The sequence below is a fragment of the Heloderma suspectum genome, chromosome 4, assembly GCF_057233095.1.
Source record: "Heloderma suspectum isolate Gila_16-S chromosome 4, 16-S_ref, whole genome shotgun sequence".
Taxonomy (NCBI): domain Eukaryota; kingdom Metazoa; phylum Chordata; class Lepidosauria; order Squamata; family Helodermatidae; genus Heloderma; species Heloderma suspectum.
Window position 1 is genome coordinate 59026877 of NC_139461.1, and position 20106 is coordinate 59046982.

At 44.3% G+C, this 20106-nt stretch overlaps 2 protein-coding genes across 2 annotated transcripts in view; both read left to right on the forward strand.

Moving 5' to 3' along the window:
- The first annotated feature begins 925 nt into the window (after positions 1-925).
- CPA6 (carboxypeptidase A6) overlaps positions 926-20106 on the forward strand; it is an 82977-nt gene continuing 63796 nt past the window's right edge. Inside the window, exon 1 of the mRNA XM_084849356.1 lies at positions 926-1098. Within this exon, the coding sequence (XP_084705482.1) occupies positions 992-1098 (107 nt within the window). The 5' untranslated portion in view covers positions 926-991. The remainder of the gene's footprint in view (positions 1099-20106) is intronic.
- On the forward strand, positions 8640-9665 carry LOC146346882 (uncharacterized). The gene has a single exon (XM_084848207.1). It carries the CDS (start codon positions 8655-8657, stop codon positions 9663-9665), a length of 1011 nt encoding a protein of 336 aa, XP_084704333.1. The 5' UTR covers positions 8640-8654.

Genomic DNA, 20106 nt, shown 5'->3' on the forward strand with positions numbered 1-20106 from the left:
GACGGAATAACAATACTGCTCTTACTTGTAGCAGGGTCGCCAAGACCATCAACACCTGGCAAGGCCCACTGCTGCAGCCTGCCCTGGGAACTTCTTAATTCCAGTCCAACCCAAGGCTCTGAACAGCCCAGAGGGCAGAGTGTAACAGCCATTTTAATTTCCCACAATGCCCCTGACATATTGTCACTTTGGGGCGTTGTGGAGAAACTTAAAAGTTGTGGCCTTCAGCTACGCAACGCTGCTCAGAACGCTATTGTTGACTGTCAACAGTGCTACCTAAGCTCTTCAGAATATACCCGAGGCCCCCTGAAACCTCGATCCAGCACTCGAGGCCCTTAGTTCTGCTCCTAAATTGGAGACCAAAGCCGCACTCCGGCTTCGTTAAAAGAAACCAATGTCAGAATTTCGCCACTGAATGTCTGAGGCGTCAATTCCCAAAACACTTAGCAGGGAGTAAGCACCATTCAATACAACGAGGCTTACTTCCGAGTAAACATGCGTAGGATTGCGCTGTGAAGGAGCAGGACGGTTGCAAGCGCAGGGCCAAAACGGACGTTACTTTAAATCCGTATACGTTTTTTTCTTCTTCGTGATTACTCTAGAGTAGACGCAGGTCTGACCCTAGCGTGGGAGGGGAGCGGTGTTAAGATCTGGAGTAAATATATAAATTAGCGTACTATTGTGCACGAGTCGGCCAGTTAGCCGCCCGCAGCTCTGCTCGTTCGTCCGGCTGCGTCTGCAAAGAGCTCCTCTTCGCGGCAGCCTCGACTTCCTTTTAATTGCATTTGCATGCGTTATAGCAGAAAAGCACCAGCCCCTCCTCCTCTCCCCCCTTCCTCCCGGGGGTGGGGGAAGCAACCCCGGTCTCTGCTCCTCCCTCCCCATTCCAAACCGCGTTCCTCCGGGGCGGCTCTTTTGTACACACAGTACAGAGCGAGGTGCGAGCAGCGGAGCGCCATCCTCCCCTCGCTCTGCCCTGGGGGCGGCGACCATGAAACTCAACAGGAGCGGGTCCGCTTTTCTCCCTTCCTGGCTGGTCTGTCTGCAGGTTGTGGTGGCGCCGGTGCGAAGCTACCTTTACGACAACCGCTATGCAGGGTAAGAGCCCAGCTTCTCTTTCTTGCATCTTGCCTTTTTCTTGGGCTCATAGTTCTCCCTTTGGTTTGTGCGCGGATTTTTTTTTTTTTTGCTTCTCTGTAGTCGTCCCTCAACTTTGCAGAGTGGGCGATGCACGGGTGTGCGTGTGTTTAATGCAGTTCCCACTTTCTTAGGAGAACCTTTCCTCATCTTGTCCTTTTTTATTTCCTTTAAATCCATCGGACTGAAAGTACTGGATGATAACGGCAGGGGATAACGGCGGGGGGAGGGGAAGAGCGCGTCTGTGGGAGTATATTAATGACCCAGTCTGTGGGTGCTAATTTGTATGACGACAAATGAATTAACATGAACATTGTAACGCGCCGTAGCAAGCCAGAGCTCTCAAAATTAAAGTTTACGGCCGTAGCTGGTAAATCTGTACGCCCAGGAAAAGGTGGATTCCTTTTGAAGTGAATGATTTCTCATCTTCCTTCGGGATGTGCAGATTTACTCAGACGTAAGTGTTGAGTGGAGCTTATATCTACAAAAGTATGCATCCAGGACTGCAGCCTTACTGTTACCTCAGAGGTAAGGCCCGCTTATTTCATGGTGGGACAAATTGTGACCAAGGGGCGCTTGGGCATTGATTAAAATTAAAGGTGATTGATCGAACAAAATTGTTACAGCTTTTTCTTTTTTGTATCTTGTTTATTGGGCATGCTTTTGTTAGTTGCCTTGTGAGAAAGTGAGCTACAAATTCAGAACAATAAACTAATGGGAGGTGCAACTTGTAACAAGGGGAAGGGTTAAACCATAACCAAGGCATGGGATGTGCATGGCATGATATGGAGATGGACAGCTGTTAGCGCTGCTATTTGCAAGACATTGTGCAGCTATTTAATTTTTTTTCCATAATGAATTTTCTGTGGTAAGAAAAAAGGCAGAAGAGGTGGTGGGGAAACACAGGAAAGGATACAAATGGATGCTAATGTGTGGACCTCCCCCCCCCCAATTCTGTGAAAGGCAGTGAATGAGATTGAACAATAAAAGCTTCATCTGGAAGAACCCCAAGAAGAAGCAAGTACCTAGGTTGGCATGATAGTGGCAACAGGAAAATACAGTGCAAATAAAGTCCCCCAGGATGGAATGGCAGACCCAAGGAATGATCATTGCTGAGCAGAGTGATGGTAGACTGCCAGTAAACTGCTAGGAGCAAAATTAACAGTAGACAAGAGTCTTCTTCATTCTAGTTTAGGGGATTGTCATTCCACTGATGTAGCAGTCTAATTATTTCTTGAAGCCTGTGACAGCTTCCATGTGGTTCCACTTGCTCCCAACTGCTGCTGCTGCTTTAGCATTTTCCATTACAGTCTTGTAGCAATCTTATGTCCACCACCCTCATATATCATTTTATTTTTGCCATTGCCGGTGTCTCTGTTTGGTCCTACGGGCATTCTCCATAGCCTTCATGCAGCTGTATGGTGCAGTCCTGATGATGATCAGAACAGAGGAGAAAAGCGTAAATGGGACTTGTAATGGTTCTGCATAAACATATGAACACTATGATTACAGAACTATGTCTAAAACAGGAAGGAATATCCATTAGAGAGGTCTAACAAAGAGGGTTTTGCTGTATATTCGATGGATCTTGGACTGTGATTCATTCACCACATAAGCCAACTCAAATGTACTTAAACTGGTTTAGTCCGATTTTAGACTGTTCGTAAAGGGTATTAGCTTTACTGTACAGGAAACTACTACTCTTCACAGTAATTTGTATATTAACGCAATAAATCTTTTTCTCTATTGCTGAAGTCATAGCGCTTCCATAGCGTGGTCCGTCGTGGAAACCAAGGCACAGTGTTGGAACATAACGTGTTTTATGTAGAAAGTTCAGTCCCTAGAAATCTGTAGTTAAAAGGATCAGGTGTGCAGAACCTCTGCCTGAGACTCTTGTGACCAGCTACTAAAACAGCAATCTTATGGCACCTTAAAGTCCAACAGATTTATGACGGCGTGTTTTTGTGGACTACAGGCCACTTCTTCAAATGCATGAAGTGTTATCCCAAGTTACAAGTGTACATACATTGTGGTGGGTGGGGTGGACGACTGTAGTCAGAGAGCAATAAAACACAGGAAGTACAGACTATGACCTGATTCACATATAACGAGAAGTTGTGTTGGTGACCTCTGGTTTTGAATATTCAAGCTGCAACGGAAGTGCGCTGTAGCTTGTTGTTCTGTGCAAACACGGCAAGGGTAGGTTGTTGGGGTGGTTGACAAGCCACCCAGAACCCATGGGCTGTTTTAGGTTTGTGAGTGGCTTGTTAACCACCCCAACAATTCACCCTTGCCAGGTTCACCTGTAACAACAAGCTATGTGGCATCTCTACACCAGCCTAAAATCCTTCATTTAAAATGGGGCTTTCTGCTTCTGTTTTAAATGCAGGATAACAGCGACTTTCTCCCTTTTTCACATGCTTCCTTTTCCCCCTTCCCCCTCCGTCTACCCATATCTGAGTCTTCCATTATCGTTCATTGATCTTGCTCCTCTTCTTGCCGCTTTTACTCTTTTCACAGAGGAAACTGAAGCGGAACACAACAGGGTAATTTGATAGCTCATTATCTGCGATCTATTTAAAATCAGAACAAAGGGCATTTAGTGCAGGAGGCACCTTGAATGATTACACCATCATGTTAAGAGCCTGCAAACTTCCATGAAGGAGCAATCTCCATCGCAGGATAAAAGCTCCATGTAGCAGCTCAGATATTCAAAATGGCAGCAGCTGGTGCAACAAGAAGCCCCACAAGGAAATTCACCCACAGTGGCTTCTCATTACACGTGAACTGGGGGAGTGACAGTTGCATTATTTACAGTGGTCTCCATAGACATCCTTGCATTGGTGAGCTGATTAACCCTTTAAAAAATCTTCATCCCAATTCAAACCACAGGAGATAGAATTGCACCTCTTTAGAATTGCACCTCTTGAATTGTAATTCAGCCATCGCTCATTCTAATCTCCCATTGAAGTTTCATTTCTCGAGAATGTCCACTTTTAACATCAGTGACAGAGTGTCCTGGGAGTATACACAAATAGTGTGATCTGGTATAAAGCAGCTTCCTATGTTCCTAGACTGGCTAAGGAAAGCTAAGCCAATATACCTTTTTAAGAGCACAATCCTGTGCATGTTTAGACAGAAAAAAAAGTCATACAACTCCCAGCATTCCCCAGCCAGCAAGGCTTTTTTCTGTCTAAACATGCATAGGATTGCACCCTAAGTTGCTCATACTATATTGATGTTTAAATGTTTTACAAAATACATTGTTAGCATTATAATTATGCTCGCTATATCATATGTTCTTGAGTTTTTTGTTTAAATAGACAAGACAGAAAAACATCTTTCCAGAGTGACCCTGGAATGCAAAGAAATGGTCCTAAATTTGAAAGGGTGTTGAACAAAGTTCAACGTTGGCCTTCAAATTTATGGTAGGTACTCCTTTTTAAAGTGGGGTATGTATAACTACTTTTTTCCTCACTTTAATTCTGTTTAGTGGAAACAACCCATGAGTGAATGTGATGTACAGCATTATCAAAGTGAAATAACATCTGTAGCTTTAGAAATTGCTTGCCCCATAGACCAATGGAAATAAAGCAATATATTTTTCAGGAAAAGTGTTATGTGCAGAATTCATTCAAAAGAGCTATAAATGATTCAAGATAAGCAGAAGGAAATAAGAACTGCTGTGCCATTTTCATTTTTATTAAAGCAGCAAGGCCAGGCATGTGAATTCTACAGTCGATACACAACCATTCATTGAAGTTTAAAAAACATTCCATATGCTTTAGGAAAAGAAAGGACATTGAATTGTAATACGATATAAAGCATTTCACCTCTAGGTCACTAGCAGTGACAGAACACTTAACACATGACAGCTGCTCTGTGGTCTGAATGCAATGCCTAGTTGCAGGTATCCTTCTAGTAAAAAACAACCCCCACAATTTTGACCCTTCCTGGTGATGTCAAGAGAGGCCAAGAACTTAATGAACATGGAGAGAAAGTTGTTTAGGTTTGTTTTTATGAGCACAGGAACAAAGTTCACTGTGAAGAAACAATGGGAGTGCTAAGCCTTCTGTTATTGAGGGTAAATATTTTTGGGGATAACTATGGAGAATAGTAGTTATCACTACAACGAACCTAGGACTCTTCATGATCAGTAATACATTTTTAAAAATTGCCTTTAGGCTTTGATGAAGCTTTCTAGTTGAAAGTCTTTCCTACTACATCCCCAGCCAACAAAGCCCTGTTGCAACTACTGTTGTTATTTTTGTTTTGCTCATACTTAAGGGCTTTTGAATGATGAACCCATGTAGTTGTTACTCCAGCATGCTAAGCAAAAACTGTGGTTGCTGGAAAACAAAGTTCTCTCTCAACAAATGGGCTTCTCTACACCAGGGTTTTATCCTGCAGTATTACCGGACCTTCTGCTTCAGGATTAAGATCAGTTCCTTTACACGTGCTTAAACATACTTTCCCATAGAGAGAACAAAGCACATCTCCCCTTTTTTTAAAAAGGAGAAATAGGCTTTTCCCCTGCAAGGCTACCCTCCACTCCTCAAATTCATACCATATTGCTAGCATGAACATATCACTAAAGGAAAAGTCACTCCCATAGTTAAAAATAATCATTTGTACAAGCCATGCTGGCTGGGGAATACTGGGAGTTGTAAGACTTTTTCTGACTAAACATGCATAGGATTGAGTCCTAAACTACTTAACTGTAAAGTGATACACAAAACTTTTACTAACTACAGTGGGATTACTGAGGAGTAAGTGGTTTGAGGAATGCAGTTTGTAGATCATATTCTGCAAGTGATTGCATTAAGCTTGATCCAGCAAAATAAAGTTTTATGGTAGGAGCTTCTTTTTATAACGTTTATAAAGACTCTAAGGGCACAACCATATGGAGATGGCTGGAAGCCTGTGAACTCGGAGGCTTATGGCTATCCCATGCAGAGCAGGAGGCGCAGCAGAGGTGATCTTTGCCTCCATGCTCCTCCTGCTCTGCATTTCAGCTAGAGGGGCGTTTTTGCCCATCTAGCGAAGGTGTCGGGGAAGGAGAAGGAAGGAGGCTGGGAAGGCTGGAGGATTCCTCATATGGTGGCCTCCCCAGTCCCCTCACCTCCCTGCCTACGGGAACACCCCCTTTACCTCCCCTTCAAGGCCACCAGCACAGTTTGGATCCAGGAATCCGAACTATCCTGTGGCCCCGCAGACACTGTCTAGAGGCCATAGGATTGCTCTTCCCTGTAGGCTAAAAACAGATCCTTGCAAAACTGCAGTACCATTTATGAGCTTTCATCAAAGTGCTCTCAAGCAGGAGCTAAGAATTTTTATACTTCTGTCTTTTAATTTGAAGTAATAGCTATTACTATTTATAATACTGGGTTTAACTAGAGAAATGTTGTGTCTTAAAAAAACTGTTACCATACTTTGGTTCTTGGCGGAATCTTCCATTTCAGAAGAAAAGTTACTTGGTAGTAAATTATTTTGCAATCTAAATATCTAAGATTAAAATAAGAATCATACGCATGTCTTAGATTATAAAAAGGGATATGGAACTGCAGTTTTTTTCATTCTGTTTATTTCTGCCCTGTGTATAGGAACGATACATTGACTTCTGAAGGTGACTGTATGTTATCGTGTATTTATTTTTTTAGTGATATTTGTATTAGTATCTTATTTTTAGGAACTTCAGATTATAGAAAAAGCAGGATAAAAACATTTAGGCACAATCCTATTAGGATGCCCCTCAACCTCTGAACTCGCAGGCTGATGGGCATACAATGCAGAGTGGGAGGTGTGGCGGCGATCTTTGCCTCCATGCTGCCCTTGCTCTACATTTTGGCTAGATGGGCATTTTCACCTGTTTAGGTGAGGCATCGGGGAGGGGGAGGGACAGAGGCTGTGGAGGCTGGAGGGTTCGTTGTACGGCAGCCTTCTCCAATCCCCTCCCCTCCCCCAGGAACGTCGCCTATACTTTCCCTCCAGGGTTGCCTTTGTGACCTCGGAGAGGCAGCCAGTGTGGTTCTCTCTGCGCCAGCTGCAACAGGGAGGGGGCAGAAAGGTCGCATTCCTGGGTCTGAGGTTGGAGTGGTGTCTCCGACCTCAGATCTAGGAATCTGAAATATCCTATGGCCCCCAAGATGCTGTCTAGGGGCCACAGGAATGCTTTTCCAATTACTAAATAACTTGGACAAATGAGACTATCATCACTGAAACATTTCATAAAAGCTAGGCTCCTGCGGGGCTGCCGGGCCACACCTTTCCTTGGAAGAGAGAGGAAGACCCCAGCCAGGAACAACTGCAAGGTGGAAGGAGAGGGAGCCTGCTGCTTCCTGTGACCTCTGCTTCTGCCTCTGGGACTCCTGATCCACCACATCACTGTGAGTTCTGCCTCTTCTCAGGATTAAGGCCCTGACTCAACAGCTTCTCCCAGGACTGCCACCCCCTCCCAGCCCAGTTGTGTCATCTTCCTGGGCTGGGGGCATAAAAGCTAGGCTGCTGTGGGGGCGGGGCGGCCACCGAAGGGGCGACAGCAAAGGGATTTGCCCCTTTGAGGGAGCCACTTCAGGGGAACACGAGGGCAAAGGCCCTGCCCCTTGTCAATGGAAGGGTGGAGGTGTGTTGGGAAGGACGTGCTTCAAAAAAAGGGGAAATGAAAGGACACAGGGAGCAGCCATCAGAACTATACAGGGCAGAGGGAGATATGGTAGGGGGAGACAGTTGCGTGTTCAGGGGAGCAGGGACCATAACAAGGTCCTGGTTGTCCCCAAGCGGTCCCCCAATACAAATAACCTGGATAGCCTTGGCAGCAGTCCCCCTGGGTTGAAAATACTGTTGGTGAATGCCAGGTCAGTGAATGGTAAGACAGCTGCCATCCAGGACTTGATCCTGGATGAGCATGCCAACCTGGCATGTATTACAGAGACCTGGTTGGATGAAGCTGGGGGTGTTAATCTATCTCAGCTTTGTCCCCCAGGGTTTTCTGTTTCTAACAGGCTAGACCTGGGGGGCGAAGTTGCAGTGGTCTATTGTGATACTATCCCCCTCACCAGGTGCCCTGGCCCACAGTCTACTGGGTTTGAGTGTGTTTACTTAAAAGTGGGTGCTCGGGACAGAATAGGGATTCTGTTGGTTTACCGCCCACCCTGCTTCCCAACAGTCTCCCTTCCTGAGCTAGCCAGGGTGATTTCGGTGGCGGTGATGGAGTCCTCTCGGCTTGATCTGCTGGGAGACTTCAACATCCAGGCTGAGGCTGCCCTGTTGGGAGTGGCTCAGGACTTCATGTCCTCCATGACGACCATGGGTCCATGATGTCCCACGTGGTTTCTGGCCCCACTCATACATCAGGTCACACTCTAGACCTAGTTTTCTATGCTGAGCAGGATGATGGTGATCTGGGTGTGGAGGAACTTCCTGTTGTTCCGTTGTCATGGACAGATCACTACCTGGTGGGGTTTAGACTCACTGGAACTCAGGGCCACTGCAGGGGTGGGGGACTGATTAAACTGGTGATGTTTAGGCTGATGGATCCAGATGGTTTCCTGATGTCTCTTGGGGATTTTCCTGCTGCCTCGGCAGGCGATTCTGTCGAAGCCCTGGCTGAGCTCTGGAATAGGGGAATGGCTAGGGCGGTGGACACAATCGCTCCTGAGCGTCCCCTCTCCCGGAGTGGAGCCAGACCAGCATCTTGGTTCTCTAGGGAACTGGTGGCAATGAAGCGAATGAGACGGAGACTAGAGCGACGTTGGCGGAAAACTCGGAACGAGTCCGATCGAACGTGGGCTAGAGCTTATTTGAAAGCCTACTCCGTGGCAGCGAGGGCAGCAAAGAAGTCTTTCTTTTCTGCCACTATTGCATCTGCAGGGAGCCGGCCAGCGGAGCTGTTTCGAGTGGCCAGGGGCCTTCTACATCCTGGCCCATGTGATGAAAATTCTGACCACTCGACAGCCCGCTGTGAACGATTTGCTCAGCACTTTGCTGATAAAATCGCTCGGATCCGTTTTGACTTGGATGCTGTAGTTGATGCAGATCCTGTGGATGTCACTTTGGCTCCTGCTTGTTCAGTGTTGATGGATTCTTTTCAATTTGTGCAGCCCGAGGATGTGGACAGGATCCTTGGAGCGGTGAGAGCCACTACATGTATGCTGGATCCTTGCCCCTCCTGGCTTATTAAAGAGGCCAGAGGAGGACTAGCTGAGTTGATAACGGGAGTGGTTAATGCCTCTTTGGAACAAGGTATTGTTCCATTATGCTTAAAAGAGGCGGTTGTGAGACCTCTGTTGAAGAAGCCTTCCCTGAATCCCATCATACTAGATAACTATCATCCAGTCTCTACTGTACCATTTTTGGGCAAGGTATTAGAGCGTGTGGTGACCTCCCAGCTCCAGGGGTTCCTGAATGAAACAGATTATCTTGATCCATTTCATCTAGTTTCAGGCCTGGGTATGGGACGGAGACAGCTTTGGTCGCCTTGGTGGATGACCTATGCTGGGAACTGGACAGGGGGCGTGTGTCCGTGTTAGTTCTGCTGCACCTCTCAGTGGCATTCAATACCATCAACCATGGTATTCTTCTGGGATGCCTCACTGGGATGGGACTTGAGGGTACTGTTTTACAGTGGCTCCATTCCTTCCTAGCAGGGCGAACTCAGAAGGTGGTGTTGGGGGATGCCTGTTAGACTCCATGGCCGTTAGCTTGCGGGGTCCCTCAGGGTTCTGTTCGGTCCCCCATGCTATTTAATATCTATATGAAACTACTCGGAGAGGTGGTCCGGAGTTTTGGAGTTCGGTGCCACCAATATGCTGATGATGCCCAGCTCTTCTACTCCTTCGCACCTGATTCCGAGGAAGCTGTTTCTGTCCTTAACCAGTGTTTGGCATCAGTAAAGGACTGGATGAAGGAGAACAAATTGAAATGTAATCCAGACAAGACAGAGGTGCTCCTGGTCAATCAAAAGACAGATCAGGGAATAGGGATTCAGCCTGTGTTGGATGGGGTTACACTCCCCCTGAAGACCCAGGTTCGCAGTTTGGGGGTGCTCCTGGATTCAGCCCTAAGCCTGGATGCTCAGGTTTCAGCGGTGGCCAGGAGTGCTTTTGCACAGTTAAAACTAGTGCGTCAACTGTGCCCATTCCTGGAGATGTCTGATCTGGCCACAGTGACACATGCCTTAGTTACATCCCATTTGGATTACTGCAACGCGCTCTATGTGGGGCAGCCTATGTTGCTGGGGCAAACCATGCAGTGTTCGTAAACTGCAGTTGGTTCAAAGAGCTGCTGCCAGACTGTTGACTGAGGCTGATTACAGGGAGCATACAACTCCCTTGTTAAAACAGCTTCACTGGCTCCCAGTCTGTTTCCGGGCACAATTCAGAGTGCTGGCTATGACCTATAAAGCCCTGTATGGCTCCGGTCCAGGTTATCTGAAAAAACATATCCTCCCTTATGAACCTGCCCATGATCTTCTGGGGAGGCCCTTCTCTCAGTCCCACCACTGTCACTGGCATGGTTGGTGGGAACCTGGGAGAAGGCCTTCTCGGTGGCTGCCCCACAGCTGTGGAACACCCTTCCCAGGGAGGCTAGGATGGCTCCCTCCTTGATGTGTTTCCAGAGGCAGGCTAAAACATTCTTGTTCCAGCAGGCCTTTGGGACATAGTTGGAACCTGGGGGTAAACTTCTAAAATGCTGTTTTAATGTTTTATTATATATTAATTATATTGTTGTTTAATTTATATTTTAACTTTTGTATATTTTCATGTTTTAATTGTATATGTTTTAATTTTTGTAATTTTGTGTCCCAGTACTGGGGAAAAGGCGGAGTATAAATTATTATTATTATTATTATTATTATTATTTCTGTCAAAGGAGAACTGGAATGACTGTAACTAGTGTTCTGAAAAATGAAGATTTTTTTAGAATGTTGTGGGGAAGTATCATTTGATCCTTCAAAACAAATGTTATGTAACAGTCAGTCAGTCTGGATTTTAATTTTATAAATTCTAGACATATCTGAAATACAATGCATGTCTACTTAAACGTTAACCACACTGAGTTTAATGGGGCTTACTCCGAGGTACGTGTGCAGGTAAGATTGCAACCTGAGTGTAAGACATTTAGAAAACAATCTATATTTTAAAAGCTTGATGTTAGGCAGGGGCAGATAATTGGCAATGCAAAATCAAAAGGATCTTATATGAGGCATTGACTAATGTGTAGGGCTCTCTGTGCTAGCACATGTATTGGTCTTCAAGAAGAATCTTTACAAAATCTAAGTTCTGATTTCATTCAGGAATGCCACTGGGCAGATTTACTTTGCATTTGCCAAAGAACAATTGTGAGAAAGCAAAGGGATTTCCCTTGGTTCCTTAGCAAAATACCATACTCTGCTTTTTCATATCTGGTTTGTTACTTACACCGGGAAAAAGGTGACTGTGGAACTCCCTCTCTCCTCAACATCTGTGATTGTAACATCCATCATGATGTCAGAACATAAGAGCAGAGCCTTACTAAAATCCATGCCTTGGAGGGACAGACTGTCAAATAGGTTGGAAGAAAGGTTTTAATTTAAACCTTTAAGCGTAAAGAGATTTACTACTTAAAAAGTAATGTCAGGGTGAAAAATACTGACCTGTGAGAGTAAGTGTTAAAGAGAGAGGTGTGGGAGCTTGAATCTTTGCTCTTTGATGATTTTTACTTCACGTGTCTAGACTTAGAGAGCTTATCTGGCATCTGAAATAGGGCTTGGGGCTAAACCTCGGCATATACACACACGGTTTGAAAATGCAACTGATCATTCTCCACATTTTGCTGAATAGAGCAATAGTGTACCAAGAATCTAAAAATAAAGCTGAGGTTGCAAAAGAACTAGAAGAAAGGGAGAAGCTTACAAACCAACATTAGAGCATGCGCAGATGCAGCTGTTACTGCAGTAAACATTAAGGGCTTTCCCCCCACATTACATGCTCTCTAGAGAAATCCATGGTACTGTAATAGGACCATCTGGATGAAGCCAGAATCCTATGCTGAACAAGGAATATCCATTCCTATTTCTGATTGGCAACATCGTTCTTCCTTACTAGACTGGTTTCTCTTAACTTCCTGGTACCCTTATTAGACCAAGGGCCCAGATTTTTCTTGAGAGAACTTCTTTTTGGGGGAAGGCAAAGAAGAGCTTCATTTTTATGCGATGTCCTCCATGCCAAGCTAGCCCTCCCCATTTGCCTAAGACTAGACTTCTAGCTAAGTGGGAATGCTCATTTGTTTTTGTGCATCCGGGGAGAGGATGCCCTCCTTCAACTGGGGTAAGATAAAATAAACAACCCTTACTTTGTTTTCAGACACAATAAGGGTGAAACGTGTTATCAGATATTTTAGCAACATCTGGAGATATAGTGACTGTGATTAAAAATGAGTAACACAGGTTGCTGGACGAGGGATTTAATAGTTCTATTAGTATAATAGTATAATTCTACTAATATAATAGGTGAGCCCAAAACATCCCACCTTCTCCTTCTTTACAAAATGTATAGGTACCCATTCCAGCAGTTGATAGGTGGGGCCTGTGAAACCCCCCTGTGAAAATGGTTTGCCTCTGTGACATCATCACTGAGTCAGATCTGTTTGACAAAGTGGTATCATCATGCTCAGTTGTCACCAGTCACAGGATTCATCTTGAAGGCTATCTTTTTCATAGATCTCTGCAGGCATTTATATAAAAAACCCTAACCCCTAAAGAAGGCCCATATTCAGGGCTAAAACCGTGTAGGGCTACTTCTTGGAATAAAACCACATATATATTTTTTCAACATTGTGAGACTTTGTCTCTTTATTCCATTGGATCATTTTGGACGATCTCCAGTTTTGTTTTACTCTAAAATGTAACCTGCAATGTCCTAAGGATTAATGACTTAACTGCTACTCTCAGAAGTTGATTTAATTCCTACTTTGGCTCAGTCTTCTCCCAAAAGAGGGTCTATGACCCCCCTGGCAAAGGCGAAGTACAGGCTGAAGGGGCAGGATTGCAGCTTGAGATTGATAGGCATATGGTCAAGGAACACCTAATTACTTTGAATGAGTTCAAATCTCCAGGGCCAGATGAACTGCATCCTACAGTAATAAAGGAACTGGCAGAAGAACTCTCAGAACCACTGTCTATTCCCTTTGAGAAATCATGGAGGATGGGGGAAGTGCCAGATGACTGGAGGAGGGCTAATGTTGTCCCTATCTTCAAAAAGAGCAAAAAGGAGGAACCTGGGAACTACAGACCAGTCATTCTGACATCAATCCCTGGGAAAATTCTGGAGCAGATGATCAAGCAATCCATCTGTAAGCACCTTGAAAACAATGCAGTGATTACTCGAAACCAACATGGATTTGTCAAGAACAAGTCCTGCCAGACGAATCTGATCTCATTTTTTGATCAAGTAACCCCCCTTGTGGACCATGGGAATGCTGTACACATAATATACCTCGACTTCAGCAAAGCTTTCAACAAAGTGCCCCATGATATCCTGATGAGCAAACTAGCTCAAAGTGGGCTAGATGAAACAACGATCTGGTGGATCCACAGTTGGCTACAGAATCTGGACTCAAAGAGTGCTTATCAATGGGACCTTCTCAAACTGGGGAGAGGTAACAAGTGGGGTACCGCAGGGCTCAGTCCTGGGCCCAGTGCTCTTCAACATTTTTATGAATGACTTGGAGGAGGAGGTGCAGGGAATGCTATCAGATTTGCAGATGACAGCAAATTGGGCGGGATAGCTAATACTTTGGAAGATAGAAACAAAATTCAAAGTGATCTGGATAGAATGGGGCGCTGGGCAGAAAACAACAGAATGATATTTAAAAGGGATAAATGCCAAGTTGTGCACCTAGGAAAAAGAAACCAAATGCACAGTTACAAGATGGGGGATATGTGGCTCAACCACACTACAAGCAAGAAGGATCTTGTAATTGTTGTTGATCACAAGCTGAATATGAGCCAACAATGTGATGTGGCTGCAAAAAAGACAAATGCTCTTTTTGGTAGCATAGTTTTGCATAGTTTTCCATCTTTTTGGAAGCATAGCTTCCAAATCCTGGGAAGTACTAGTTTTCCTCTACTCAGCACTGGTTAGGCCTCATTTGGAGTACTGTGTCCAGTTCCGGGCACCACACTTTAAGAAGGATGCAGACAAACTGGAGAGGGTTCAGAGGAGGGCAACAAAGATGATCAGGGGACTGGAAACAAAGCCCTATGAAGAGAGCCTGAAAGAGCTGGGCATGTTTAGCCTTGAAAAGAGAAGACTGAGGGGTGATATGATAGCGCTCTTCAAGTACTTGAAAGGTTGTCGCAGAGAAGAAGGCCAGGATCTCTTCTCGATCATCCCAGAGTGCAGGACATGGAATAATGGGCTCAAGTGACAGGAAGCCAGATTCCAGCTGAACATCAGGAAAAACTTCCTGTTAGAGCAATATGACAATGGAACCAGGGAGGTGGTGGGCTCTCCCACACTGGAGGCATTTAAGACGAAGCTGGACAGCCATCTGTCAGGGATGCTCTGACTTGGATTCCTGCATCGAGCAGGGGGTTGGACTCGATGGCCTTTTAGGCCCCTTCCAACCCTACTGTTCTATTATTCTATTAATATATTTCGTCTTCACTTTCCTCAACTAAAAAAAGCTCGAAACCAAATGCACCTCCGCGTGCTTGGACAGAAGTGGGTAGACTATGGCCTGGTTTGCAAATAATGCTAACCCATAGTATGGGCTGTTGTGTTCTGGGTGGCAGTGATGTGTGAATGTGATTTGTTGTTGGATTGTGAACTTTGGGTTGTTTAAACCATGGGTTGTCACTATGTGTAAACCAAGAACTGTGGGTTGTTTCGCCATGCTACAGAGGGCAAGAGCAGTCAAAAAACCCACCTGCTCTACATGCCAGTACTACAGCACCACAAAGGCATTAGGGATACAGAGAGGGAGCAGGTGAAGGAGGAGGGAAACAAACAACCCAGGGATTGAGAAAACAAATCGCGGTTTGTTTGATTGTCTGCCAGACAAACCCTGGGTAGGGCAACAAACCATGGATTAAATAAACCATAGGTTAGCATGATGTGTGAACCAGGTCTACGTGTAAGCAGACATGAGTTTTGGAAAACTCCCAGATGATTATTATTTCCCACAGAAAATAGGTCTTCAGGACATTAGTCAATTAATAAAAAGCTATGACTGAAAAAATAAGGGCTGAAATTCTAATAGAATTTCAAAAGCATGGTTTCAGGCCCACAAATCTAAAATGCATATTTTGGGAAGACCAAACAACTGCAAAGGACTTTAAAAATATGTATTTTTGTTAATATCTGAGTGTGTTCCGTTGTGTTTCAGTCTTGAAGTTCTCACAAATAATTTCCCTCTTAGAATGCATCTAGAAGCATAGGGACAACTGCAGAGATAAGGAGACATAAGTGCCTCCTTTTTTTTTGCCTATGTCTCTCTTAAAGTCCCTACTAAACACCTTTCAAGAATAGTTTCTGTACCAGTTCATGAGGCTACTCTCCAAATTCATTGTTGCTAAATACAGGCTTACACGGTATTTTAACCTAAGGAAAGAGATCTCAGCATTTCCCTAAATTCGGCATAACCAGCCTGGAGAGCCAGCAGGGTCGGAAGCAGAAAGCACACGTCTATGCAACTGGGGTTTAAGGTAAATCAGCGAGTACGTGGACAGGCACCAGATGTAGAAGCCTGGCATACAACGCGAAGGCTGACTTGCCTAACCAAGTTAAAGCATAACATGGACGTTTTTTCAGGTCAAGAGAAACTAGTGAGCTGTATGGGAGGAACCTTTCCTGGGAAACTTTCCATCTGCAGCCCCAAGTGGCTCATTCTACAGATCTGGAGGCAGGGCTGGCCCAAGACATTTTGCTTCCTGAGGCGCAGAACAAGATGGCGCATTCCTTCCCATTCCATACGCAAAAAGTCAACTGGCCTGGCAGGTTAATCTGACTTCAACACTGATGATCAGACAGCATCTTCCACTGCACCTGAAGGCAGCAGGCTACCTTAGGGGCACACAGAGCAGGCCACGTGGCACACAGATCTCTCCTTCAACACCTTGCTGCCTCCTCTCTACTGCCCGAGACTACTGCTTCACTCTTCCTCATGGTAAGGCTGGCTCTGACTGAAAGTTCTCAGTTCTGGCCCCAGCAGCTGCTGACACTGGCAAGTTGTGGTGATCAGTTGGGAAGGAAGAGTAGACTCAAATGTCCACTTCTGGAACAGAAGCAGTGCCAGCTCCTAGGATTCTGTAGCGCTGGTAGTCATCTTCACCAAATCCATGTGCCCTTTAAACTTTAGTTGTATCTGCACTATAAATTAACCTGCTAAAAGTCCTGGCTTCCCTTAAAGAGACAATGGTAACTACAGTTTTGTGAAGGGCCTTGAGAAATTTCTGATAAGAGTTTTCTAGTCCTCTTGCAGAACTAAGTTTCCCAGAGATCCTTGGGAGGAAATAATGACAGTTGGACTAGTTTAAATGTACAACATAGACTTATTATGAAGCCCCTTTGGTACCACATGGCCATGCTGGCTGAGGCTTGTAAAAGTTGTAGTCCAGCACATCTGGAGGGTGCCAGGTTAGGCTGCATTATATCAGTAGCCAAGATTATGGGATTGAGGTAATGGCGCCCAAATTTTTGTTAACTTGCTTCACTGATTTCCAGATACTACCTTCCCAGCTCTACTGCTGGAACTAGAAATATTCTTCAGAGTTTCACTAACTCAGTTCTAAACCTTTAAATTGTTATGGCAATGATTTTTAACTATAAATTGTGTAATACATTTTGTCTGTGAAAATGGCACAGTCCATGGGAGGTCTGTGATGGAATCTCCCAATGACTCAGTTTTTACTTTTTAAAGCAGTTGCTGGGGACTCTGAATTTGATCAGAGCAGTTACACTGGGGGAGTCAGTGCTGCTCTTTTATCTTGTTTCTCCGTAAGGGCGCAAATCCTATGGTCTGTGACCTCACTGCTTGGAAGCTCCCGAATTCGGAGGCTTCTGAGATTCCTATGCCCTGCCAGGCTGAAGCTGGCAGTGTGGGAGGCAATCTTTGTCTCCCTGTCCTCCAGTCTATATTTTCCCTAAACAGGCCTTTCAGCCCATCTAGCAAGGGTGATTTGGAGGGGGAAGGAAGGAGGCTGGAGGAAGCTCAGGATAAATCATATCCTGGTTGTTTCGGTCTCCTCTCCTCCTCGTCCACTGGAATGTTCCCTTTTCTCCCTCACCAACTGTGAGGGGACGGGGAGCAGATCTCCAGACTACCACTTCTGAGGTCGGAGCGCTGTCTTGGACCTCAGAAAGGGTTTTCTGAGCCATCCTATGGTCCCTGGGATACTTGCCCAGGGACCATAGGGTTGCTGTCTGACTTGTTGTATTATTGCTTTTATCACCATTTTGTATTGTACATTTTTAGTTTGTACACCTTCCAAAGAACTTTGGTTATTGGGCAGTTGAAATATATACTAAATAAATAAATAACAATTGTTGTAGCTATAGTAGAAGCACAACTGAAATATCACATATCAGAATGGAACAAAGACTGTAGAATGCCTGAGAGAAAAAGAAAAGGGAAAGCATAAAATTTACTACATGGAAAGAATTTCTCACATACAGTAAAGGACTGAAAGCTGACAGCTTCTGCTAAATAATCAACTTGCATGTGCAGTTGTTTATTCGGTCAGTCGCTTCCGACTCTTCGTGACTTCATGGACCAGCCCACACCAGAGCTTTCTGTTGGCCGTCGCCACCCCCAACTCCCCCAAGGTTGAGTCCGTCACCTCCAGAATATCATCCATCCATCTTGCCCTTGGTCGGCCCCTCTTCCTTTGGCCTTCCACTTTGCCTAGCATCAGCATCTTCTCCAGGGTATCCTGTCTTCTCATGATGTGGCCAAAGTACTTCAGTTTTGCCTTGAATATCCTTCCCTCAAGTGAGCAGTCTGGCTTGGTTTCCTGGAGTATGGACTGGTTTAATCTTCTTGCAGTCCAAGGCACTCTCAGAATTTTCCTCCAGCACCACAGTTCAAAAGCATCTCTCTTCCTTCGCACAGCCTTCCTTATGGTCCATGCAGTACTTACCTTTAAACTGGCAGTTAGGTATCGTACCTGGTGTTTTGATATTCCCTAACAAGGGAATATCAAAACCTAGCCATACTGGAATGATGAGTGTGCTCATTTTAAGCAGAGATCTCTTGTTTTTTTAAAACAACAACAACACACCAACAATGTTACATTAGAATAGAGCAATTGCCATCAGCATCACTCATAAATTATTTTCTTGTAGCTTGTTGTTGGGTTGGATCCAGAGTTGCACAAACTCGATGATCTTGTAGGTAGCCATTTGATCCTGTAGGTAAAAAGCCATCTGAAATTCTCATATTGGATAATGGCATAGAAATCATTTAAGAACATGTTAGATCCAATAAATGGACTACAACATTTTGTAGAAAAATAAAGACAGTATAGATTCATTTCTTTCTCCTACATTCAAATAAGGCTTCCTGTGGAAGTTCTACCTGTGGTACAATTCCCTAGTGAGGTTCGCCTGGCGCCTACATTGTATTCCTTTCGGCGCCAGGTGAAGACCTTTTTATTTTCCCAGGCATTTTAGCATTTTAGCTTTCTAAATTTTTATCTTTGCTGTTTTAAATCTGTATTTTAAACTCCTGCACTGCTGCTAGGTTTTATTGTGATTGTATTGTTATATTGTGGTTTTAATGTTCTATATATTTTAAATTGTTTTATTGTGTGTTGTTTAGTTTTAATTTTTGTGAACCGCCCAGAGAGCTTCGGCTATTGGGCGGTATAGAAATAAATAAATAAATAAATAAATAAATAATAAAATTCATAACTTTGCACCTAAATGACAATTCTAGGAAAATTCTAATTTAAATAATCTTGAAATCAGACAGTATCCAACCAGACCACCCATTTAGTCGTGGTTGCTTGATATTCGAGCCTTAACTTAAAGTCATTAATCAGTCTTTGCAATATTGGGGCCTAATTAAGCACCAAAAGAACTGATTAAGTACATATTATTTCTGTACATACTGCACAAAGCAAGGGATTATAGTAGAAGGCCCAAAGTCCACATACCTGAAAAATACCAACTTTAACTGTTCTGTAAGTGTACCAGTCTTATGCCTATACTCATCTAATAGGCTAAAGGTGCAAACCTATGCATGTTTAGATAGAAAAAAGTCCCACAGCTCCCAGCATTCCTCAGCCAGCATAGCTGACCGGGGAATGCTGGGAGTTGTAGGACTTCGTTCTATCTAAACATGCCCTTAGGAGCTATGAACTAGAATGCAGTGAAACATGATGTCTGTGTCAGGGTTTACATAAAGCTGCTCAAAACTGTCATGTTCAGTTTTCCGTCTGCTTCAGAGCGCTTAAACACTTAAAGTGTTTTTTCTCAGCGATTCACAACAAGACATGATGCATTGTGGAGATAAAGTCAAAACAAGATGTGCTTATTAGTGGAGGACAGGATTTACACATTTCAGATTGAGTGGGAGAGGAACAGCTGAGCATAAAGCTAGGTTTTTCTCAACGAAAGCCTAAAAATAAAGTGCCAGTTTATTCTCTCAGGTATATCAGCTATATTTCAATGATGCCTTTCCTCATTTGTTCTGTCAGAAAAACCAAACAGGAGAAAATAATCTCCATTGTACCAACTAGGAAACTCAAAGTAAATCCATGATCCCTCTATTTCCAGTGTTCAGGCTGTGAGTGCTGTTGCTTATGTACTCAAAGCAGCATCACCCAAGCACAGGAAGGCTTTGGGGACCCCAAAGTTTGCAAAAGCACAAAATAACATCTTTAGGAAAAAAAACTCTTAAGGGCAGGGGGAACCCCAACCAGGCCAGTGAAGATTGGTCATGTTTAATGACCACAGAATCCTGGCTAACTGTTGGAGGTGAAAAATT